Genomic DNA, 26713 nt, shown 5'->3' with positions numbered 1-26713 from the left:
TCTTGTGATCTGCAATGCACTGCCTGAAAGGGTGGTGGAAGCAGATACAATAGCAAGATTCAAGATTCAAAAAAGAATTGGATTAATACTTGAAGGGGAAATTTTTACAGGCCTACGGGGAAAGAACAGGGGTGTGGGATTAATTGGATAGCTTTACCAGAGCTGGAACAGGCACGATAGGCCGAATGGCCTCCTTCATGCTGTATCATTCTATGATTCTATGTCATTCTAAACCCATAGATAGACTGAACTCTCAATGCTGTGTTGATATAAAATTGAAGCTGTTGACCAGAGAGTTTATTTATATAGCTATGTTCCTTAGTTCATCACACTGCCAATGAAATTACTCAGAGTTTGATACTGTTTTTGGTTACTGTATAATTAGCAGGAGAGTTACGTCTATCATGGTACTAGACTGCTGTAAATTTCATGCATGAAAGCAGTTAGTTAGCAACTATGAGATTGACACCAAGTGATTTGTTTTGGGGGAAGGGTGTGCTGGGATATTATGAAAGATGTTACTCAATGATCTTGATTTTTGCTAATCCAGTATAGCCTTCCAACATGTAAAAGAACAAAAGGTTGCCAGTATGGCACGTAGCGCAGCGATATTCACTCACAGCGCCCCAAGAGGGAGGCGGGGCGCTTCCAGTAGCGCCCCGCCTCCCTCTTAGGGAGCTACCGGTGAATTTCGGGCGTGCGGGCACTAACTTCTTCGGGGGGCTAAAAGTAGCGCCCCGGCGAAATTAGCGCCCCAAAGGGGGCACGACCCATTTTGTCCCCCCCAAGTGTATAAAGTAAGTTCAAAGTTGTGTTCCTACCTAATCACAGCAGCTCTAAGTATTTTTCACTATATAATGTGAAGGTAAGGTCCATACGATTTACACTACAGCACACTGCAGACCTTATAATCACGCTAGCTGGGCCCAACAGTAGTATATTGATGCCTTTCTGTCCAAGTAGGTAATTTCCCAGAGTGCGAATGGGAAAATCAGTTTATTTTGTGATTGCTTAAGTCACCCCCATATATTTATGTTATTGCTGCTTGTGGGACCTTGCCGTGTGCAAATTGGCTGTCACATTTCCCTAAATTACAACAGTGAAGACATTTCAAAAGTAGTTCAATGGCTGGGAAGCACTTTGGGACATCCTGAAATCATGAAAGACATTATATAAATACAAGCTCCTCTTATCGTGACAGATATAACAAGTCAGAGCATTCGGGAGAAATACATGCTCAGAAGTGGAACTCAACACTTTTTTTTGATAAACGGAAACACTATGGGGTAGATTTTCCTGGAGCCGTCAGGCGGGGTTTCAGGCGTGTGGGGGGGGGGAAATCCCGAATTCGGGGGTCCCGACACCATCCCGCCCAAAACCCGCCTCCACGTAAGTTTCACAGGAGGCGGGTACCCACCCCACATTGGGACCCACCGACCCGAGGCGGGAAGGGATTAGTGCCAATTAACTGCCTGTTCACAGGTAGTTAACAGGCAGTTTTTAGCCTAATCCCTACTTTGAAGGGTGTCGTGTGGGATTCCCGACGGCTCCAAACTACGCCAGGTTAGAGCAGTCGGGCCGTCGGGTTGAAGGACTTGGAGGGGTCGCGATGTTGGTGTTCAGGTGAGTGATGGGTGCATGAGTGTTTGGTGTGTCTAAAGTGTGTAAAGAAGTTTAAATTACCTGTACTTACCTTAACAGCCTTCCTTCCTCTAGGTTTCGGGAGTCCATCACTCAGCCGGCACTGAAAGCAAAATGGCTGTGACCTGTCAAAAGTGACAGCCTGCAGCTTACATTGCCAGTGAGAGTTCTAACTTAGTCTGTGTAGAAGGATTCAGGTTAGAAGTCAGACTGTCAGTGTTTGACAGCTTCAAACAGCTGTGAAACACTGATATTTCATCAGCTGGGCGGGCTCAACAAGGTCAATCAAGGGAAAATCGCGCGGATTGGCCGGACGTCAATGTAGGCGGGACTAAAACCCGAAAGTTGTAGTCCCGCCTCCTTCCTGACAGCTTAAGGAAAATCGACCCCTATAAATCATAATAACTAGGATTTTTTTTTCGAAGACCAGAGTATAAAATAAGATTCCACTCCAGATTATACACTGTTAATTACATGTGTGTATTTTTTTAATAACAGCCATTATTCAAGGAGGGGAAATATTGGTTCTCATCATCATTTATGTGGAGTTCATATACATTTATCACTGTGGGTATTAATCATTATTCATCCCTAGAATTCAAATTTTCTTTATCAAAGTAAAAAAATAACTGCAGTGAATCATCACAAGTCTGTACTATCTGACATATTCCAGAACATGTGAAAAACTGAATCATAAATAGCACACTCCCCCATTGATCCCTATAACTCTTTTCAGTTCTGTGTGATCAGAATTTGCTTTACAGTGATGAGAAAATATTTTAAATATCTTGAGTGATATCTCAATTGAAATGCAACCTGTATCCGAGGCAACCAGTGCACTCTCATCTGGGTTTCTAGGCCATTCCCAGCAAGCCAACAAACAAAATGGTACCAGGCTAATGGTAGACTTATCTGTGGCAATGAATCATGAAAAAGATGCTGAGCAAATATCTCAGATCATCTGTTTTATACCTCATCTGATTTTCCTTTCCGTTTACTTCAATGGACAGGAAAATCGGGTAGGTTGGGTAGGTTTTTGCAATCTGCAATCATCAGTTTTCCTCCTGCCAAAAGTGAAAATTAATCACATGAAACTGTCTTTTCTCTTTACAGATCATAGAATCAAAGAAACTTACAGCACAGAAGAAGGCCATTCGGCCAGTCGTGCCTGTGCTTGCGCTTTGAAAGAGCAGTCATTCTTAGTCCCACATTTCTGCTTTTTGTCCGTAACCCTGTAAGTTCTTCATCCTCAAGTACCTGTCCAACTCCCTTTTAAAATTATTTATTGAATCAGCTTCCACCACCTTTTCAGGTAGAGTGTTTTAGATCCCGACAACTCTTTGAGTGAAAAAATTCTCCTGATCTCCCCTCTAGATCATTTGCCAATGATTTTGAATCTATGACCTCTAGTTATTGACCCACTTGCCAGAGGGAATAATATTTTTCTATCTACTCTATCAAAACCTCTCATCATCTAAAAAACCTCTATTAGGTCACCTCTTAACCTTCTATGTTCCAAAGAGAACAGTCCTAACTTTTCCAACTTCTCCTCATAACTGAAGTCCCTCATTCCTGGTAAACCTTCTCTGTACCCTTTCTAAGGCCTTTAAATCTTTCCTGAAGTGTGGTGCCCAGAATTGTCCCCAATACTCCAGTGATTTATAAAGTTCTAGCATGATCTCTGCTTTTATATTCTATTCCTCTATTTATAAAGCCAAGTGACCCATATGCTTTTTTAACCATCTTATCAAGTTGCCCTGCCACCTTTAAGGATTTGTGTATATGGACACCAAGGTCTCTCTGCTCATCTACACTTTTCAAAATTGTGCCATTTATAGGATACTATCTCTCCAGGGACTTGAGCACATAAATCTAGGCTGACACTCAGTGTAGTGCTGAGGGAGTGCTGCGCTGTTGGAGGTGCCGTCTTTCGGATGAGACGTTAAACCGAGGCCCTGTCTGCTCTCTCAGGTGGACGTATAAGATCCCATAACACTATTTCGAAGAAGAGTAGGGGAGTTATCCCCGGTGTCCTGGCCAATATTTATCCCTCAATCAACATAACAAAAACAGATTATCTGGTCATTTTCACATTGCTGTTTGTGGGAGCTTGCTGTGCGCCAATTGGCTGCTGCGTTTCCCACATTACAACAGTGACTACACTCCAAAAGTACTTCATTGGCTGTAAAGCACTTTGAGGCGCTATATAAATGCAAGTCTTTCTTTTCTTTCATATTAGTCCTCCAGATTGCATCACTTCACACAGCTCCACATAGAACTCCATCTGTCATGCTTCTGCCCATTTCACCATCCTGGAGCCTATAACTATTCTCATCATGGTCTGCTACTTCACCAAGTTTTGTATTATTTGCAAACTTTATAATGCTGCTCCCTACACCCGAGTCTAGGTTGTTTATAAAAAGTGAAAAGAGTAATATACCCAAAACTGATATTTGGGGAACACCACTGCAAACCACCTCCCAGTCTGAAAAAACATCCATTCACCACCACCCTTTGCTTCCTGTCACTGAGCCAATTTTGTAGTCATACCGCCACTTTCCCCTTTAATTCCATGGGCTTCCACCTTCTTAATAAGCCTCCTGTGTGGCTGAAAGTCCATGTACACAACATCTATTGTACTAACTTGATCAACCTTCTCTGTTATCTCATGAAAGAATTCAATCAAGTTACTCAGACATGATTTGCCTTTAACAATTCCATGCTGGCTCTCCTTGATTAACCCATCCCTTTCCAAATTAAAGTTTATTTTGTCCCTGATAATGGTTTCCAATAATTTCCCCACCACTGATGTTAGGCTCACTGGTTTACAGTTTCCTGGTTTATCCCTCTCCCCTTTCTTGAATAGATGCTGACTGACTTGCTGTGTATTTCCAAACTTTTTTGCTTTTGTTTCAGATTTCGAGCAGTCATAGATTTTTTCTTCTTCATTATGAACAGTGATGCAACATTCTCATAATGAATGTTACCAATTTATACTTCCTTATTAAAAATATAGTGGGTTAATAAACCTGCCTTGATTGCCAATTTCTAATTCATCCTGGCTCAGTAGACATGATGTGAAACTGGTATAAAATAATCAGACTGCCTCCTAGACACTGTTAACACCACCAAAAAAAAGCTGCAGGAAAATACTTACCTTAACCAAAGCCCAAGAAACAATCCGTCCATCTGATGAGATTGAAAAGAAGTTAATATTGTTATCCAGGTCATCTTGTTGCCACTTCACCTGTAAAAAGTAAACGTTAAAATTGTACACAGTGTATAGCAGTTAATAATGGAAACTAGCATGCAAGACATTTCTTTTATCATGCAAGTCTTTGCTTGCCTTTTAATATTAAAGATCAGTCATGCCACTTGCTATGCTAATAGCAGGGAGTCATTTTTGTTTTGTTTGTGCACTGAGTGAGAGACAAAGACAATGGTAGCCATCTAATGAAAATGTTCTGCGGTCAGCTAATTTATATAATGCTAGCGGGACAAAGAGTGGGCAAAACTATGTCAGATGGAGTTCACTGTGGTGAAGTGTGAGGTTATGATTTTGGATTTGAGACAGGCAAATCAGAGTATTTTCTTTATGGTGAGAGACTAGGAGCTGTGGAGGAGCAAAGGGATTCAGGTATCCATCTACACAAGTCACTAAAACCTACTGCACAGGTACAAAAACGTAATCAAAAAGGGTTGGTATTCAAAAGTGAGGAAATGATGCTTCAGTTGTACAGAGTCATCTGGACTACTGCTTTCGATTTTGGGCAACAAACCTCAGGAAAGATGCTTTGGCCTTGGAGGGGGTACAAGGCAGATTTACCAGAATGGTACCAGGGTTTACCAAGTAATTACAGCACAGAAACAGGCCATGCAGCCCAACAGGTCCACGCTGATGTTTATGCTCCACATGAGCCTTCGCCCACCCCTCTTCATCTAACCCCATCAACGTATTCTTCTATTCTTTTCTCCCTTGTGCTTATCTGCCTTCTCCTTGAATGCATCTATGCTATTCACCTCAACCACTCCTTGCGGTAGCGAGTTCCACATTCTAACCAGTCTCTGGAGAAAGAGGTTTCCCCTGAATTCCCTATTGGATTTATTGGTGACTATCTTATATTTATGGTCCCTAGTTCTGGTCTCGCCCACAAGTGGCAACATCTTCTCCATGTCTAACCTATCAAACCCTTTCATAATCTTGAAGAGGTTGATTGTGACTCCTGTGCGGTCAGATGAGAACTCCTACGCCATCCTGGCTACACAGGAACGCTTAAAACATTTTAAAAAACTTATCTTCCGTTGGCTGCTGAAGAATCCTGAGAGGGGACAGGCTCGACGTCTTCCCCACTCATTGCCGACTAATTTCAGTAAGGGGCCCGTCAACCGGTGTTATAACCATAATTTAAACGGGTTTGATGGTACTATGTAAACTTAGTTACAACAACTGCATTAAAAAAAATCTTTAAAATATGAAAATTGTCCCTAGGCACTTCACAGAAGTGTAATCAGAAAAAAACGGGATGCCGAGCCAAAGATGGAGATATTAGGAGTATCCAAAGCTTAAGAACGTAAGAAATAGGAGCAGGCGTAGGCCAATCGGCCCTTAGTCAAAGAAATAGGTTTTAAGGAGGGGCTTAAAGATAAGTGTAACCCCTTCACGGTTCTCTAGATATATGTGAGATGTGGTCTCTGTTGTAGACAGTATTCTATAGTCCAGTAAGGAGATCACTACTACAATGGCTTAATTCTAATTATCTTACTTTATAGTTTTAACGTCAGACAGTATAAGAAGATTACGGGTCAATGACCTAAATTAGACATTTGCATACATTAGAATGAATCTAGACATAATAAACATACATTCTCCATTTATATGGATTCAAAGGAGAATCTGTCCCTGTGTCCAAATTCGAGTGCACTCTTTCGTTGGCGCGCTTAAGTTGGAGCTCATGGTATGTATAATGTCTGCAAGACTTACGACTCCGAACCCCTTCATTGAATTCTCTTCACGATCACTGAATCCCACTTTGAGTTCTGGATGCAGAGCTACTAATACGAAGGGCGGCGGCCGAGTTTGGAAGCTCGGGACGGGATGCGGCAGCCATTTGCCTCCTGAGCCCTCTTTTCAGAGCTCCTGCCCTCTTTTCTTCCAGTCGCTCCCGTTTCCCGCTCGAAAAACCCGACTCCACCCCTTCCTCCTGGGGTTTCTGCCTGGAGACTGCGCAGCCTCACTGTCTGCAACAGTTGATACTGGTGCAGAATTATGGAAAGTCTGCTCTTAGTCACATTGTGTCCTTAAAAGTTCTTGTCGTACCTTCACATGGGCAACTTTAACCCAGGGATTTATAACAATGATAATACAGTGTCTAAGTTAAAGATTGATAACCATACTTAGCGTACATAACATTTCCAGTGGGTATTACACTCCCCCCCTACTAAATATAGGCATGTCCCCATGACTAATGAACTTTACACATAAGTGGTTGCATGCTTCCCAACCATGTATAAAGGGAGGTAACATATCGAACCGTAGGGGCTATCATTACACTTGGCACTCCTAGTGTACTGTATGTCAATCTTTCAGGAACCTTCTTAACTCGCTGTGAGCTCCTTATTTCGGATACCCGGTCTTCAGTTCCTTCAACTACGTTGGAGGCGTTGGTTCCTTTGTTATCATGCCTTTCAGTCTCTTTTATCTCCTTCTTGGAAGCATCTGGTTCTTCCCAGACCATGTCCAAGTCTGAGCTAAATGGTTCAGACAATTCATCCAGATTCTGTCTTATGCGTCTTTCTGGGAGGTCGTACCATAGATCCCATTCTTCATCATCCGACTCATCAGGTTCCTCATGATCCACACACTGTGTCATGGGTTTTCTGTCTTCTGGAACAAAGTTTTCCTGGTTTCTCGTTCTTTTCCTTCTTCTTCTCTGCAGGGTTCTCCTACTAGGTGTCGGCTCATTATCCGCTGGCGGATCCAGACGCACTTGCTGTTCCAATGGCAGGATATGATTCCGGTGCAGTATTTTTATGGGTCCATTCCCACCTGCAGGTTTTAGCCGAAACACAGGTAGTTGTGACATTTGACTTTCAACAATGTAAGGTGTAGAAGCCCAGCGGTCTGCTAACTTATGTTTCCCTTGAAGTCCTAGGTTCCGTATGAGAACTCGGTCACCAGGCATGAGTTGGGAAAACCGGATCTTCTGGTCATACCTCTGCTTATTTCCTTTATTCTGTTTGGCAGAAACAGACTCAGCAAGTTCATAAGCAGCTTGCAATTCCTTTCTCATGTCAGATACATACTTGAGGTAAGTTCTCTGTGATGTGCCATCACTGGATACTCCGAAACACAAATCCACCGGCATCCTCGCTTCACGTCCAAACATGAGGTAGTACGGTGAAAAACCAGTAGCGTCATTTCGGGTACAATTATAAGAATGAACAAGATGTCCAATGTGCCGACTCCACTTGTTCTTTCGCTTTGAATCCAACGTTCCAAGCATGTCTAACAAAGTACGGTTAAACCGCTCAGGTTGAGGATCTCCCTGAGGATGGTATGGAGTTGTTCTTGACTTCTCAATCCCGAGCATGGACAACAACTCATGTATAAGTCTACTTTCAAAGTCTCTACCTTGATCACTGTGTATTCGCTTTGGCAGTCCATAGTGGATGAAGTATTTCTCCCACAACACTTTGGCAACGGTGGATGCTTTCTGATCCTTTGTGGGAAAAGCTTGGGCGTAGCGAATATAATGATCTGTAATGACCAAGACATTTGCGGTATTGCTGGAATCGGGTTCGATGGACAGAAAATCCATACAGACAAGGTCTAGAGGTCCATCACTTTGCATGTGAAACAGAGGAGCAACTCTTTTAGGTAAAGTCTTTCTCTGAACACAGCGTGCACAGGACTTGCAGAACTCCTCAACCGCAGACTTCATACGCGGCCAATAGAATCTGTCCTTGACCAACCCATAGGTCTTATCTACTCCCAGATGACCTGCGTCATCATGCAAAGACTTCATCACTATTTCCCTGTACTTTTCAGGCAGGACCAACTGTGAATGACATGGTTTAGTGGGTGGGTGAGTGATTCTACACAACACTCCCTCTTTAATTTCCAAGTGGTCCCATTCTCTTAGGAGCAGACGACAGTCAGGATGTTTTGATTTGTCGATCTGTGTAATATCACCCAGACGGAGAGCTGAAAACACCTCATGAATACAGGGATCCTCCTGTTGTGCTTTGGATATTTCAGATGAACACAACATGGGTAAGTTTTGTACATCCAAACTGGAAAGGTTGCAAAATGCCTGGGGAACAGCATGCATTGACGCTCCCAAGTGGTCAATCTCTCGGGCATGAAATGAATTCTTTGGTCCAGATACCACGGACATCTGACACATTACTTTCACATCTGCTGAAGCAACATCTTTCCACTCTGGTTTCTGGTAGTGTGGGCGACGAGACAGAGCATCTGCGTCAATGTTCTGGTTCCCAGGTCTGTACCTGAGACTAAAGTTGTAAGCAGATAGTGCAGCAAGCCAGCGGTGGCCGGTGGCATCAAGTTTTGCCGAAGTCAACACATAGGTTAATGGGTTATTGTCTGTCCTCACTTCAAACTTCGCTCCATACAGATAATCCTGCAGCTTATCCACCACCCCCCACTTCAACGCCAAGAATTCTAGCTTATGAGCTGGGTAGTTACGCTCTGATGGCGTAAGACTGCGACTGATGAACGCTACGGGTCTCAGCCCTGCTCCTTGGTCCTGATACAACACACCACCCAACCCTTCTTGACTGGCATCCACGTGTAGCACATATGGCAGCTGTGGGTTTGCAAAAGCCAACACGGGGGCTTGAGTAAGACTTTGCTTTAAGGTGTGGAAGGCCTCTTCGCATTTCTCATCCCATCTAACACCAAAAGGCTCAGAGGGTTTGAAGTAGTCCTTGTTCTCTTTACCTTTAGCCTTTTTCTTCCTCTCGGCTGGTGGGAGGTAACCAGCCAGCAGCTGATTCAGAGGATGGGCCACTTTGGAGTAATTCTGCACAAAGCGCCTGTAATATCCGCAGAACCCAAGAAATGACCGCAAGGCAGTCACTGGGCCATGTGGTAACAGCTTCGATCTTGGATGGATCTGTGGCTACTCCATCCTGTGATACAATATGCCCCATATAGGACACGGATGTTTGGCAAAACTGACACTTGTCCAATGATAGCTTGAGACCTTCATCCTCCAGGCGACCAAGCACTTTCAGCAACCGAGCTTCGTGTTCTTCAAGGGTTGCCCCAAACACAATGATATCATCCAAGTACACCAATACTTCGAGCAAGTTCATGTCCCCAACTGTTTGTTCCATTATTCTTTGAAAAGTTGCTGGAGCGCCTGAAACTCCCTGTGGCATCCTTTCAAATTGGTAGAACCCAACTGGACATATAAAGGCTGTCTTTTCTTTGTCTGATTCACTTCTGAGATCCAACACACTGAACCACTTGCTTCCATTAAGACAAGCCAGTGCATCCTCAATTCTTGGAACGGTGTATTGGTCGGGAATAGTACGTCTGTTAAGCGTCCTAAAGTCCACACACATCCGAATCTTTCCGTTCTTTTTCCTCACCACCACTATAGGAGATGCATAAGGACTCCTGGACTCGGTAATGATCTCAGCTTCTTTTAACTGCAACAGGTGCTGTCTCACTGCTTCGATGTCAGCTGGTGCCAGCCGTCAAGACCTCTCCCGAAAGGGTTTATCCTCAGTAATTCTGATAGAATGGCGAGTACTCTTACTACAACCAACATGAAACTCATGAGTAGAGAAAACTCCTCTCCGCTCCATCATCTTCCTGACTAATCGGTCCTTCCATTCTTTAGGAACAAATGAATCTCCAAAGTTGAAGGAGGAGGGTGTCAGATCTCCGGGTGAGTTAACTTTGGACTCTTCCTTCACATGTGACGACAGTACATTTACAGGAAACAGATGCGCAATCGGCATTCCTTTCCTCAATGTGATTCCTTTGCCTGACATATTCCTCACGGTCACTGTAACTCTCCTTGACATCACAGCTGTCGGGGTCTGCAACTCTGGTCTCACCAGAAGCTCATTTGGAAACCGTGACTCTTCTGCAGGATCATCAGGTGACTCTATCAGAATGGCTTCAGTACCTGGCGTTCCAGGGAATTTTGGTATCCCAGGGATTCTAGCCACTCCTCCAGGATGCAGGGTGATAGGTTTGGCTCGAACGTACCACACAGTTCCTCTTTTGCTATCATCTACGTCGGAAGAAAGTTCAGGCAGTTTCTCAAAAGCCTTTTTGAAAACAGGGTGAATGTGTCTGGTGCTCAAGAAGTTTTCACCTCCCTGCTCTTTGCAGCTTGTCAGGAGTCGTCTCACTATGGGTGTATTACTGCCAACCAGTATGGAAACCTCACCTTTCACCATGGGGTCAGGGCAAGCCAACACAAGTGCATCAATGGTCTCAGTGGTCCCTACATCAGCTTCCAAGAACTCCAACCTCAGCGACAAATAGCCATCATATGGGTAATCAGCAGGACTAAGGCCCCAGATCTGCAGAAGACTGATTGGGGTTAACGGCAAATGCGTCAGGTATTGGTCATAGAAGGATCTGTACAGTATGGTAACCTGAGAACCCGTGTCGAGGATAGCTTTAGTATAAATGCCTTCAATCTGTATTGATACAGCAGAACTCGGCCCTACTAAACCTTCAGGTATGATGTCTTTCATATCCCCTCGTCTATTATTGCACGTGTCTTAACTACAGGGACAGCAGGCCGTTCCGTTACTGTGCCCCTTTGTAGTTTCCCGACTTCTTGGTAAGTTTTATGAGACGGTCATTTACTTTTTTTAGATTTTCCTCACCTCTACATTCTCGCTTGAAATGTCCATCCTTTCCACAGTTATAACAAAAGACTCCAGGTCTATCTCCTTCATGGGGATATCCTTTAGAGGAATCATTCATTTTGCTGTTAGACTTCGCAGGGTGTTCAACCTTTTGCACCCGTGCGTCATCCCTTTCTGTGTTGGGCTTAGACCGAAAATATGCCATCTCGGCTCTCATGACATTTATTTCCTTCTTCAGCTGTTCCATCTCAGGGTTGACATCACCCTTAGGAGTAGGAACTGTAACAGGAGTCACAAGCTTGGACATCACAGCACTCTTTGCTACATTCCGGGCCTGAAGCATATCCTCCTCCTCTCTGACTTCCCTTAGCAGCTCAGTGAAGGTAGGTGGATCTCGCAACTTATGGGTCATGCGTATGCGAAGAGCAGTCACGTCTTCGAGCAATGCACCTCGCACAACCTGTTCAATGCGGAACCGATTCATTTCAGGCAACTCAATCCCTCTTTTCTGTAACATACAATGCAGCAGTTTGTCTATTCTCAGCAGATAACTGGACAGCTTCTCTCCCTCACACTGGAATGTGCTTCTGAATCTGACCATCAAATCTGAAATGGTTTCAGTAGTTCCAAAGGCAGTTTCTAGAGCCTGCATGTAGTCAAAGGAAGTAGCAGAGGTGTTCTGCGCCTTTAAGAATCTTACAATGTCAGCAGCAGGGCCCTTAAGGCTTTCTACTATTCTCTGCCTCTTCACATTGTCACTGCACTGCCATTCCTCTAGCAGAGGCAGGGTCTGCTCAGCCCAGGCGTCGTACTCCTCTTCCCCACTGGGAGTTGGTCTCACTCCTGAGAACATACGGAGCTTATGGTATCCCTGAGCCTCGAAGGGCAGATTGGTGCATTTATCCACCAGAGAACTAATGGCACTGACCAACTGAGTGTTCATATCCAGGGCCGAAGGACCTATCAGACCTTTGACATCAGCAACAGTCTTTCCTTCTTGTCTCAAGAATGACAACAACTTGGTCTGAAACCCTTCTTCTTCCTTAGTAGTAATAGGGACAAACTGAACTGGCCAGGGACCAGCCTCTTCAGAAAGCCCAACTGCCTCAGGTAAACCATGACCTCTCAGGTTCTCTGATGTCTGGATCAACACAAACTGCTTCTTGGTAGCTGTATCCAAGCAGCGCTCAACTATCCTAACCTTTCCAAAGGCTTTGACACAATTCAGAGCCCTTAGCAAGACATCATCAGGGTCATCGTTAGCAACACCATTCAGCACAATGGCATGGGTAGTAGCTATCTGCTTCCGTTTGCACCAAGCTTCAACCTCAATAACATCCATCTTTTATGCTCAAACAGCCCAGTAGAAACCACAAACCACTCTCTTAGCAATGAGCATTCAATACTGTTAGTTTACTGACATAAATAGACCACAATCCCGGACGAGCCCCCAAAATGTAACCCCTTCACGGTTCTCTAGATATATGTGAGATGTGGTCTCTGTTGTAGACAGTATTCTATAGTCCAGTAAGGAGATCACTACTACAATGGCTTAATTCTAATTATCTTACTTTATAGTTTTAACGTCAGACAGTATAAGAAGATTACGGGTCAATGACCTAAATTAGACATTTGCATACATTAGAATGAATCTAGACATAATAAACATACATTCTCCATTTATATGGATTCAAAGGAGAATCTGTCCCTGTGTCCAAATTCGAGTGCACTCTTTCGTTGGCGCGCTTAAGTTGGAGCTCATGGTATGTATAATGTCTGCAAGACTTACGACTCCGAACCCCTTCGTTGAATTCTCTTCACGATCACTGAATCCCACTTTGAGTTCTGGATGCAGAGCTACTAATACGAAGGGCGGCGGCCGAGTTTGGAAGCTCGGGATGGGATGCGGCAGCCATTTGCCTCCTGAGCCCTCTTTTCAGAGCTCCTGCCCTCTTTTCTTCCAGTCGCTCCCGTTTCCCGCTCGAAAAACCCGACTCCACCCCTTCCTCCTGGGGTTTCTGCCTGGAGACTGCGCAGCCTCACTGTCTGCAACAGTTGATACTAGTGCAGAATTATGGAACGTCTGCTCTTAGTCAGATTGTGTCCTTAAAAGTTCTTGCCGTACCTTCACATGGGCAACTTTAACCCAGGGATTTATAACAATGATAATACAGTGTCTAAGTTAAAGATTGATAACCATACTTAGCGTACATAACATTTCCAGTGGGTATTACATAAGGAATTCCAGAGCATGGGGCCTATGTGGCTGATGGCAAGGCCACTAATGGTGGGGTGAAGACAGGGTTTGCCCAAGAGGTCAGAGTCAGCGGAACATAGAGTTCGGGAGATGGTTGTAGAGCTGGAGGAGGTTACAGAGCTAGGGAGGGCTTGAGGCCATAAAGGAATTCTCCTGGTTGTTTACACTACCAATTAATATTTCCCTTTTTCAAGCAACTAGCTTTCTTTTTTAAAGAATATACACTCTGCTTCAACAGTGGGTTGTGGCAGAGAATTCTTTACCAAACTGAGGCCCCGTTTGCCTGTTCAAAGAAGTGAATGGTATTCTTCCAGTGTTGAGGCATTATTGCTCCCTCAACCAACACTACCAAAAACAGAATAAATGATTAATTCATTTAATTAATGTTTGTGGAATGTTAATGTGCACAAATTGGCTGCTGCATTTGCCTTCAGAACTTCAATAGTAATTCATTGGATGCAAAGCTGTTTGGGTCTCCCTCAGGATTTTATAATGTACAACAGGTTCTTTATTTGATTAGTTTTTTTTGATAATAGCTTCATGTTAATTTTCAATGAATGAATAATCATACCCAGATTCTTTCTTTTCTACACCTTTGCTCCTTTTCATTAAGTAAGCTTGCTGTTTCTTGTTGCAATATGCATTGCATTAAATTTGTTAAGATTAAAATCCATCAGCCATTCATTAGCCCTTCTTCTTAATTGATCCCGATCCCTTATTTCCTTTATAGCTGTTACCTTCCCCAAAGCTTAGTGTCATTAGCAAATCTTTATATTTGCTATAAATTTAGGGTCTGCCATAGATATTTTCTTGGGTTCAGTGGCATTAGTCACTCCAGAAAGCGGATTCCATGTCCCCTTATTCCATGTCTACTGTCTATGCCTCCTCATTGTTTTTGTGCAAATGTTCCCTATACCCAAGAACAAATCATCTATGTACACGGAGGACAAATGTGGATCTAACGCTGGACCTTGGAGTAGACCACCTCCAAGCCTTCTCCAGTCTAAACTTACCCCAACTCTTTGCTCACTGTCCATGAACCAACATTTTATCCATGCTGCTACATTTTCTCTTGTACCATATGCCTGAATTTTTCACACAAGCCTCTTCTAAGATATCTTATCAAACGCCTTCTGAAAAGCAATATACACTACATCTACTGCATTGCCTTTATCGGGTACATCTTCAAAAAAACGCCATTAAATTTGTCAAACATGATTGCATTTGACAAATCAGTGCGGGCTGTCCTTGATTAACCCATGGATTTCTAAATGCTTACTCATTTTATCTTGAATTATGCCTTCTAAGAATTTGCCCACGACATCAGTCTGAGCTGGATTTGATTACAGCAGTGATAGGTCAGTGTCTAACCCACAGCATTACCTAGTCTCCCAATTTGTAATTTTTTTCAGATCATGCTTAGTAATATATTCCATGCATTTCACTAGCAGCTACCCTTGTCATTTAAACTAGAGGAAAATATGTGGGCTTTTTCAGTACAGTAATCGTCTTTTCTGAGTTGTGGGCTTTGACTGACAGCAAAGGTTATGTTGCCCACAATTTTTAACAGGGGTCAGAAAAGCCCAGAGCCAAAAACAGATCATATATCTAGCAAAATTTGACAGGCCATTATTTTGTGGCGTGGATACGTTTAAAAAGTGAATGGTAAAAATGTGTGAAGCAACATTAAAAAGCATTCCTGTATAAACAAACTATTTCAAACAATCAGTGTTAATGCAACAATAACACTGAAACTGAGATAGAGAGGGGGTGGGAGTAGAAAGAGACACAGCTTTGTAATTTAAGCATTGAATAGATAAACAGGCATTAGAAGATGGCTTTAGACAGAAGTTTATTGGGTTATTTGCACAATAGTCTATATGATAATCAATATCCTGTGTGTTAATTGTATTCAGGTGGTGGGTATCAAATGGGTGTTAATTGTAATCAGGTGGTGGGTATTAATTAGGGACTCTTGTGTTCATATATATGGGAGCAGTTTTGGGAAATCAGGACATTTATATTTATTAGAATTGTGAAAATTGTTTAATTATTTGGGAATCCATTGCATGTCATTAGGGGATTCCGTTCAGAAATGACTGCAATGGAATCCTCTTTTGTGATTGGAGCACCTGGCCCACGTGATCCCAGGGACGCTTCCAAAAGACCTGCGTCCCTGGGATCCATGGGCCTTTACGCAGGCGTATGTCTGCAGGCCCGAGACACGAACTCTCCGCAGTCTGAGAGCCTGGAGGTAAGTTCGGAAATGTTTCGCGGGTCAGAGGCGTACGCCTGCGACCGCAATTTCAGGGCCAAAAAATCAAGGTACGAGACTGCGGCTTTCAAACATTGATTTACGGACATTAAGAATTAATTTTATCATTGGGTTTTTGAAACTGAGTTACACAAGACAAAAAAGGACTGCTACATCTTTAACACTGAATTTTTTACTACTGACTGTGTTATGGGGCAAAACTCTGACTTGCTACCAACTACAAAATATCTCTATTCTGTCTTTTTCAGATGAAATTTTGGATAGCCTGATATTTTATAACCATCTTAAAACCTGTTACATCTGTAACATTTTCCAATTTTGATGAAAGGTCATTGACCTGAAACACTCTGGGCTGGACTTTACCAACCTCGGCGGGTCCAGGGGGGGCGACATCAGTGGCAGTTCCTGTTATTGGCTTCAGTCCGCTGTCCAAAATGATTTTCCCCTGATTGGGCTTGTTAAGCCCGCCCAGCACATTTGCCGGCCAATTGAAGGAAGCGGGTCTGATGACGTCATTCGATGACACGTCATTAGCCGGTTTCCTTAAAGAGACCATGCGCAAATTGATTTTGACATTTGTGCTGTCACTGTTCTACAACATTGACAAGCATTGCACAAAGGTGCAGGCCTGCACCCAGGCATTCCCATGTCTCCCTCCACATGCTTATGGAGGGTGTCACAGCATGCAGGGAGGTTCTCTTCCCTCCCAATGGGTGGAAGAGACCTCTCTAGGAGATCAACGCAGCCTGGTTGCACATTGTACAGGAGGGCACAAACAGGGATGTGGTCAGGAGGACCGGGATGCAGTGGTGCAAACCATTGATCTCTGTAGATCACGAAACGTTACTGCAAAGCCACACTCAACCTCATCCTGCTGTACCACTCAGCACATCCCCATCACTCTGCCTTCCCTACCCTACTCCTGCACTTCCTTATTCACACCAACTTACCTTGCACCTCCACCCATCCCCCTCTATCTACATTATCACTTCCCCATCTCACTAGCCACCCCTCACACTCACCCTCATTCTAGTCCAATCATACCAACTAACAACACACAAGGGTAAGTGTGTTTCAGCCAATGTTCATGCGAAGTTTCTGTTAATGTGCTGTCAAACATTGAAATCTTTATTTTCAACACTTTTGGACAGATTTTTGTGAACCTTTGGAAGTGGCTTAGTGAATTGCAGTGAGTGGTGAGACATAACAGTACCCCGCGCAATGGTGATGAGTGTGAAAGGGATGGCTTGGGCATTTTAGGGATGCTTTATGGTGTGGGGTGGTGCCAACCTGGCGCATCATGTGAAAGCCAGGGTGTACAGCGTCAAGTGAAGTAAATCTGTCCATGGTGAGGCCATCCCTGGCATCCCAGGCAGCAATGTGGTGATGCCCTCTGTCCTGTGCAGCATCAGTTGATTGCGGAGAAGGTCGGTGTTGTTGTTGGTGCTGCTGGTGTTGGGGCTGATTGTGGTGGGATTCTGAAGACCAAGGTGAGATCGTTTCGAGGGGGGGAAGTGACAATGGGGAAGTGACAATGCTGATGTTATAGGTGGCAGGTGAACTTGAGATGACAGAAGTGATCTGTCAATGGTGAGAGATGTTGTTCCAATGAGGTGACACTGGATAGAGAGTTTACTCCAAACACTTGCAACCTGAATAAAGCTCAATCTGTCTTCCAAATGCAGTAAGCAACAGCTTCTGAGCTTTGAAAGTGAACAGATGTGAGATGGGAACTTTTATAGCACATTTGCAGATGTCAAGTAATGAGATGATTCAATGGTCATACAACTCCCGACCTGCTTAACTGATGTGATCCCCGAGCAGCGTGGATCCCGAGGGCAACCTCGTAAAATGTAAAGGTGATCTCAAAATACTTCTTAATGGGCTGTTAATAAGGTCATAATGACCTGAATTGCCTCCTCCGCCACTGTGTGTTGGGTCTGTTCACCACTGACAGACCCGACATCTGGGAAATTGACAGCGGGGTCCTGCCACCGATCACGCCCGCTGACCCCCCATTTTCTGTTTTTATTTTATATGTTATAACTATTGTTGTACTTCAAATTTAAAATAAAATTCTGTTAATTGCATTTTGATAACTTTTTTATTGTCTTTCTGTGAAGGAAGTGATAGAAATACACACATACAATTTGGAGACTGCTGTTACTTTCAAGGGAAGGCAGCTTGTTTCTGCTAATAAGATTGCTCATAATCAGAATTTAATCAGATCAAATTTGTTTGGCTAGTACTTCAGGTTATTGAAATGATAATAGCTGTCAGGGACGCCTTTACAGAGCCCGAATCAATATTGCGTTGGATGCGTTTCCAACATTGTTCAGCCGTGGGTGATTGGCCCTCTAAGTTGGACCTCTTTGCACCAGTTTTCCACCTTCAAAATGGGTGCAACGAAGGCCAATTCCCCATGGTAATTTCTATCTTTTTGGAAAGGGTAAGAATGCACGGTGAACAGCCCCATACAACCTATATATCAAAATATATCAGTAAAAATGGTAATTGTAGGGGATGTGGGGTTGCCAATAGAAACTGCATTTTGCTGTGAACATTAATACAGTTGATAGAGTGCTGAATGCGCAAATATAACAGAAGACCATTTATTTTTTAACTGTGTCATTCCTCATGCTGACATTGTGTAAATTTTAAGTCAGTTTAATGAGCAATGCCAGTCTAGCCATCTCTGCAAAGCACAAAAGAATCTGCCAATTTATTTTCTCTGAAGTCACCATTCTTTTTCCACATGACAGGCCACTTGTTTTTGTGCCTTTTAGTGTTCCAGCCATTTGTATGGAAAGACACTTCTGCAGTAAATGTCAACTAAGGTTCTCCGATTTGTAATCCAACACAATACCAATACACAATACCAAACATTTACATTTTGAAATACTTCAACAAATAAATAGAAATGTAACAAAAATAATAATTGCTGATCTTCTGCAAAGATTATTAATCTTATTACAAGGATCTAGAACTCAACTATAATACTCACCTGCCAAACAGGATCAGTGTGCTTGCCAGACTTAGCTGTACTCTGGTAAGTAGGCCCTGCAATATGTTCCATGATGTTGTAGACAGCAACACTGCCATCATAAAAGCCAACAGCTATCAGGTGTGGATACATATAGTGGATGTCCAGGCACAAGATACTGCTCTCTGTACTATATTGGTACTCGGGGTAGGTAGGATTTTTCAAAGAGTGAACCAGAAGCATGCCGCGGTTCTGTTTCATAAAATCATCTAGGGGTGAGGGAGAAAAAAATAATTAATCTTTCATTAACCAAAGAAGCAGATAAAGGAACTTAATTACTGACATTTCATTTTACTAATAGAGATTTTAAATTATTTTCAGTCCAGGGATAGAAAACAAAAATAAATGCTGTATATTTTCTGAAACTAGAGATTGCCAATCAAAAGTGTAATAAAAAACAATTTCCTGTATAGTAGGAAGTTCCAATGTACACCTACATCACCATATATAGTGAACAAGGATGACTAAGTGGGAAGTGTAATTCAGCTTCTGGCACCAAAAATATTCACCTTAGTTGATAAAAAGAAGCTGCCCTATGGAATCAAGAATTTGCAAAGGAATAATAAACATTACAAGATATTTTTTCTGAAATGTTTTAAATGCTTATCAAAGTGAGGAAACAGCAATCACTGTCTTGATATGTACAGTAACTGGACTAAAGGTATTGCCAAACCTCCTATTCTGACACAACAATGTGCTGTAACCCTAACTTCAGAAAAATGTCCCATTTTACATGAGTGTTAATTTTCCCCTTCAGTGAGATTGCCAAATTATTGACAGCTTATCTTGTAGAAACGGAAAAAACACATCTAATCTCCTCTGCAATGTTTTTTGCTACAGTATATGAAAGTTGTGCTTTGCAATGAAACTGGGGCAGAGCAGTACCGGTGTCAACAAAATATGTCATTAAATTTCAGCTCAAGCTGTAAATATATTACTGATATGTTTTGGGGTCTTTTTAAACCTTTGTATCCTAGGTAATTTCGGCTCTCATGTCTCAGACATCTCTCAGGAGTGAATCTCAACTCTCCACACTTTTGAGAGTGTCATTCTTTACCTGGAACTCTAGGAAAGGTTTTGGTAACTTGTCCAGGATAACGAACAGTAAATTCTGTTTAGTAATTGCTTTTAGGTACTAAATTATCTTGCTGGCATAAGATTTTCATTCAGTCTTTGAAAGTGAATGGAGACTTTACAATAAAACTTGCTTAAAGTATAAACCGTGAAACAAATTTGTTAAATACACAATGAACAAGCAAATAATCTAACAATGATACAATACAATGGACCGGATTTTGCGATCAGAATAACAACGAGGCGAACAGCGCTCACCGTTATAATGGGAAAAATCAGTGTTCACACATGCGCAGTTAAACGTGCAAATCCGGAAGCTGCTGCTACTAAAGATACCTCACTCCTCCACAGGGTGCACTGTTGCAGTCCTTGCCGATAAACTCAGTACTGAAATGAGTGCAACGGCGTGAACTTGGGGTACTTGCCCACTAGTTCCTCACTAAAGACGGCTAAAACTGTTAGAGCAGGTGCATTCAAGAGTAAGTGAGATTTAACGGCGTGATAAGTGATAATTACTGCGGAACAACCTCTCTAGCCCTGAAAATTAGTTTTACAAGTGTGGAGTCTCATTCCCTCAGAAGATAATTAGTGTTCGAGATTTTTTTTAATACTATTTTTTTACTTTTTGTCTGTCTCTTTTATCTCCTTTAATCCCATCTATATTTGCCAATCTTTATTTTGCTTTCTGTACGTGATTTCAATCTAATTTATATTTCCTGCTTTATACTTCCTGTAGACTGCGTGTCTCATTGAGGATTCTTCAATCTGATTGGTGGAAGAGCCATGCTGGTTCTTGCCCTGCTTACAGATGCCACAGATGCTCTGAAGAAGGCGCCATGCTGGATCAGATGCCGGATTAGAGCAGGCCTGCACTCTAAAGCCTGCAAAAACCTTGTGGGTAGCCATCAGCAAGGTGAACGGCAACACCATCCCTTTGCCACTGACCAGGCCAAAATCCAGGCCACCAATATATTTACAATTGGATCATCTAAACTCCACCGAAAGGTAAAACTCTAAGAACTCATTTAATCACTTGTAGTTGAATTATACAAAATTCCTCTAGTCTACCTGTAATTCTAAGATTCCATAAGTTCCTTTTCTTGAGGACTCTCAAGATAACTGCCAGATCCATTTCCAAATCCGATACAAAAGGGACTTGTGCACAGGTCAACCTCTCACAATGTGATAAATAATCATCAGTGTTAATGCATGATGCCTCCAAATACATCAGTATGTATGCATTCTCAGTTACACTGTAAATACTGTCAAACTTTAGAAAAAAGACTCACATAATATTAGTTTTGCTTTGTCAGTGGTAATAAAGCAAAATAGAAAACAGAATTAATGAAGGGCATACTGCCCCCTTGAGGAATGTGAGTACTGGTTGCAGCTCACTCAAGAGTTGGCTGTAGCTTTTTTAAAATAAAATCTTTTAGCATTTTATTGTTCATCAAAGTGAGGGATGTATTTTGCTAGGGAATGGAACACTTTCAGGCATCCAATGTCAGGATCAAGAAGTCTCAGGTTAGGCTTAGCATGGTTAGATGCTGAGCCAAGTTCCCTTCACTCTGCCCCAACAATATGCCGCAGCTGCAGCACCCAAACCACTTACTGTGTCCTCTCTTGAGTGAGATTGTCATTTACCAAAATTAGGACTATTCTTGTCCTTTGGGCCGCATACTCCCTTATCAATCACAAATTGATTGAGCCTACCTAAACTCATTTCGTAAAGGAGCTTTATAACCACTAGAGGAAACAGGTAGCTTACTTTTTTGATTCTTACCGATAGCTGTCAAACATTTTATTGCAGATGGTAATGCCCACCATGCTTACTATTAGTGGAAAATCTAGTCTACCACAATGTTTAATGTGTAACATTGCAGCGTTCATCAGATAAGAGAGCAGTAATAATATTGTTGAAGCAATTTACAATTTTAGACATTTCAACATCATAAATTTAAGGATGCTTCTCATTATTTGTTAGAATTTTATAGGTATTTTGTCATGTTAATTATTTACTTTAAAACTGTAACTTTACATTACTACTGGTTGACGGCTGTTTTTCAGACTGGAGGGAAGTATAAAGTGGTATAATGAGTTATTAGGTTGGTATTAGGACCACTGCTCTTTTTGATTGATATCAATGACCTGGACTTGGGTATATAGGGCATAATTTCAACGTTTGCAGATGATACAAAACTCGGAAATGTAGTAACAATGAGGCAGATAGTAACAGACTTCAGGAGGACGTAGTCAAACTGGTGAAGTGGGCAGACACATGGCAGATGTGATACACTTTGGTAGGAAGAATGAGGAGAGGCAATATGAATGAAATGGTACAATTTTAAGGGGGGTGCAGGAACAGAGAGATCTGGGGGTGTATGTACACAAATCTTTGAAGGTGGTAGGACAAGTTGAGAAGGCTGTTAAAAAAGCATATGGGATCCTTGGCTTTATTAAGAGAGGAATAGAGTACAAAAGCAAGGAAGTTATGCTAAACCTTTATAAAACACTGGTTCGGCCTCAGCTGGAGTATTGTGTATCTTCCAAAATTCTATAGACCCTGTAACAGTTCCCATGGATTGGAGGGTAGCTAATGTAACCCCACTATTTTAAAAAGGTGGTAGAGAGAAAATGGGGAATTATAGCCTGACATCAGTAGTGGGGAAAATGCTAGAGTCCATTATAAAAGATGTAATAGCAGAGCACTTGGAAAACAGTGACAGGATTGGACAAAGTCAACATGGATTTACAACAGGTAAATCATGCTTGACTAATCTACTGGAATTTTTGAGTATGTAACTGGTAGAATAGATAAGGGAGAACCAGTGGATGTGGTGTATTTGGACTTTCAGAAGGCTTTCGATAAGGTCCTGCATAAGAGATTAGCGTGCAAAGTTAAAGCACATGGGATTGGGGGTAAGGTACTGACTTGGATAGAGAACTGGTTGGCAGACAGAAAGCAAAGAGTTGGAATAAACGGGTCTCTTTCCGAGTGGCAGGCAGAGACTAGTGGGGTACCGCAGGGATCGGTGCTAGGACCCCTGCTATTAACAATATATATTAACTAGCTGGAGTGCCCGGCGGTGCCGAGGCTTTTTTGAGAGCATGTTGTTGTTGGAAGAGAGACAGAGAGCGACTGGGGGGAAGAGAGAGAGAGAGCGACTGGAGGGAAGAGAGAGATAGAGCGACTGGGGGGAAGAGAGAGAGAGAGCGACTGGGGTGAAGAGAGAGAGAGAGCGACTGGGGGGAAGAGAGAGAGAGAGCGACTAGGGGGAAGAGAGAGAGCGACTGGGGGGAAGAGAGAGAGCGACTGGGGGGAAGAGAGAGAGCGATGGGGGGAAGAGAGCGACTGGGGGAAGGGGGAGGGGGGGAGGGGAGGGAGGGGGGAGGGGAGGGGAGGGGGGAGGGGGAGAGGGGAGGAGAGGGAGGGAGAGGGGAGGAGGGGAGGGGGGAGAGAGGGGGGAGGGGGAGGGGGGAGGGGGAAGGAGAGAGTGAGGGAAGGAGGAAGAAACCGGGCAGCCCAGACTAAAGATGACGCTGTTGTTTCCCCACATTGAAGTGCCGCCATGATCAAAGATGGCGCTGTTCGGGCCCACATTGAAGTGCCGCCATGATCAAAGGTGGCGTCACGAGGAAATTGTCGTGCCGCCAGGATCAAATATGGCGCTGTTGCTTCCCCACATTGAAGTGCTGCCATGATCAAAGATGGCGGCGAGCGATCTGGTTGGTGCTGACTGGGAGTGTGTGAGAGAGAGAGAGTGAGAGAGAGAGAGAGAGAGTGGGCCGCTACGGAACACCGCGGCCGGTCACCTGGTGGCTTTGGGTCGGGATCTGGGGCGAGGCTGTTGACGCCGCAGGGAAGTTTTGTGCGCGGCGCGTCCCGGCACGGACCGCCGCAGCCGCTCACTTGGTGGCTTTGGATCGGGCTTTCGGGCCGCGGGGGTGGGGAAGGAGAGAGAGAGCCGCAGCTCCTCCGGTCGATGTGCTGCGGGCCGACCCCTGATGAGCGCCCGATCAGCTGAGCCCGAGCCCCGTGGTGACCGCAACTCACCTCCCGCTAGGCTCCCTCCCGCCCCGCCAGCCTTTACCAAAATGGCGGCGATGGCTACGCTTGGCCCAGCCCCGCGCCGCCAGCCTTTACAAAGATGGCGGCGATCGCGGGGAGGGGCGGTGCCTAGCTCGGCGTGGCTGGGTAACAGAGGCCCAGGCTTCCAGGCCTGCAAAAACGGAGAAAGGTAGGAAAATTATAGAGGTTAGAGAAAAGATTTACAAATTAATTAACTTTTTTTAAAAACAATTTGGCCTAGAAATTCAGTGGGCTGCGCCACCAGTTTGCGCCCAAAGAGGGCACTCAGTGGCTTTAGCGCCACTGGCCACACCTCCCGCGATATTTAGCGGGGCGCTAATGGCGGCGTTAGCCTGTAGCGCTGCGCCGCCACCGATGACGTCATCGGTGTGCACAGCGCCCCGCTCCCGCCCCGATGACCATATTTGGTCGCACCCGCCTCTTTAACGCCGGTCGCAAATCGCGACCGGTTCACAGGGCCTACCTGTGGCGGTAGTGGCGCTAGTTAAGGTGGAGGTGCGGGGCGGCCGCCTGCCAGCACCTCCGTCCCCGGCCTCCTAAACCCCCCCCCGCGGCATTGCCGGCTGTTTCCCAAGAGCCCGGCACTTCTCCTTGGTGCCGGGCTCATTTGCCGGCACTCGCGAGCGGGGATTGCGCTGTTGCAGGCACCTCCCCCTTAACAGTGGGAGGAAGGCCTGCAGTACCGCAGCGTGCCGTGCCGCAGCGTGTGGCGCTGCGGCCCTTAGCATGCCGATATTCAGGGTGAGCGCCCCAAGCGGGGCGCGGGGAGCCTCGAGTAGCGGCCCGCTTCCGTTTGGGGCGCAGAAACTGAATATCGGGATGGCGCAAGTGGCTCCGCTCGCAGCGGTAATTCCGGCGCCCAGGCTAGCTTGGTGCCCCAAACGGCGCCCAACTGAATTTTTAGCCCTTTGTGTTTTAAAAGCAACTTTTTTTTTTGCTGGAAATCTAGATTTGAAAAGAAACACGCAGAAAGTGGGAAAAAAAAATAAACTTACGAATCAAGATGGCTGACACTCAATTCAATTCAATTCAATTCAAATCGCTTTATTGGCATGACAAGGTACATCTTATGTTGCCAAAGCATCGAAAAACATTCATGGTTGTACACAAAAATACAGATCTATCCATACAGTGTGTAAACAGATATATCCCTGAGTGTATAAATATACATTCATATAATTTGTATATACTCTTTTCTTATATTTAGTGGTTGTCCCTCTGTTTATGGCAAGCTGTAACATAGTGTGCCGCTAAGGTTACACAATTTCTCTCTTCCCCCAGTAGGTATGGGAGTTTTTGGTCGTCATTCAAATTTCTGAATTCCGGGCATATTTTTGTGAATTTTGGGTGGAAATTCTCCCTTATGCCCTGATATTTTCTACAACCTGTGAGGAAGTGCATCTCTGTCTCCACCACTTCCTGACTGCAGTGAGAGCATATCCTGTCCTCTCTTGGTAGCCGGGTCTGCCTGTGTCTACCTTTTTCGATCGCCAGGCTATGTTCACTAAGTCTGTACATTGTCAAGGTTTTTCTCAGTTTGCTATCCTTTACCATGGTCAGGTAATCAGCCATGTTGTATTGTCTGTTTAGGGCCAAGTAGCAATTGAGTTTGCTTTGGGTTTTTGTTGTTTCTGCCCAATATGACAGATATTTTTCCTTTTGCTTAGCGACGATTGTGTTGAGTCGAATTCTTTGTGTTATGCTGTCACTGTCCTGGGGCTGGTTCTTGTTAGTAGTGTTAGTAGTTACTTCACTGAGTCCCAGGACTAGTTGACTGAGGGTATTCTTCTTCATGGTCCTCTCTTGGCATTTCAGGGCTTCGTAATGATAACATTGGGGGTTGCTCATTTCTAGGTGTTTCCAAAATTTGGTGGCTCTTTTTTGGATAGTGATTATTAATGGATATTGGCCTCGTTCTGCCCTGCATGCATTGTTTATGGTTTTCCTTTGAGTCCGGAGGATGCTTTTACAGAATTCTGCATGTAGGATCTCAATTGGGTGTTTGTCCCATTTTGCAAATTCTTGTTGTGTTAGCGGTCCCCACACCTCACTGCCATAGAGTGCAATTGGTTCAATTACTGATTTAAAAATTTTGAGCCAAATGCTAATTGGGATTTCTATTTGGATTGATTTTTTAATGGCATAGAAAGCCCTTCTTGCTTTCTCTTTCAGTTCATTCACAGCCAGATGAAAATTTCCCGTAGAACTGATTTTTAGGCCCAAGTATGTGTAGTTAGTGGTTTGTTCAATTTTGGTTGTTCCTAGTGTGAAATTTATTTTGGGTCACTGATGTCTGGATCTTTGCTGGAACACAAGGATTTTGGTTTTTTGGGGATTTATTGTCAGGGCCCAGGTCTGGCAGAATGACTCTAGCAGATCCAGGTTCTGCTGTAGACCCTCCTTAGTTGGTGACAGCAGAACCAGGTCATCTGCATAGAGGAGGAATTTAACCTTGGATTCATATAGGGTGAG

At 43.8% G+C, this 26713-nt stretch overlaps 1 protein-coding gene across 1 annotated transcript in view; it reads right to left on the bottom strand.

Annotated features, from left to right (window-relative positions):
* dnai1.2 (dynein, axonemal, intermediate chain 1, paralog 2) overlaps positions 1 to 26713 on the bottom strand; it is a 464908-nt gene that overhangs the window by 172591 nt on the left and 265604 nt on the right. Inside the window, exons 13-14 of the mRNA XM_085974010.1 lie at positions 19039 to 19286; positions 4799 to 4888 (exon numbers count right to left, since the gene is read on the bottom strand). Of these exons, the coding sequence (XP_085830136.1) occupies positions 4799 to 4888; positions 19039 to 19286 (338 nt within the window). The remainder of the gene's footprint in view (positions 1 to 4798; positions 4889 to 19038; positions 19287 to 26713) is intronic.

Source organism: Somniosus microcephalus, chromosome 2, assembly GCF_052327205.1.
Source record: "Somniosus microcephalus isolate GS21.2 chromosome 2, FLI_Smic_1.0, whole genome shotgun sequence".
Taxonomy (NCBI): Eukaryota; Metazoa; Chordata; class Chondrichthyes; order Squaliformes; family Somniosidae; genus Somniosus; species Somniosus microcephalus.
The sequence above is the reverse complement of the archived record's forward strand: the minus strand, read 5'-3'. Positions and strand labels throughout refer to the sequence as shown.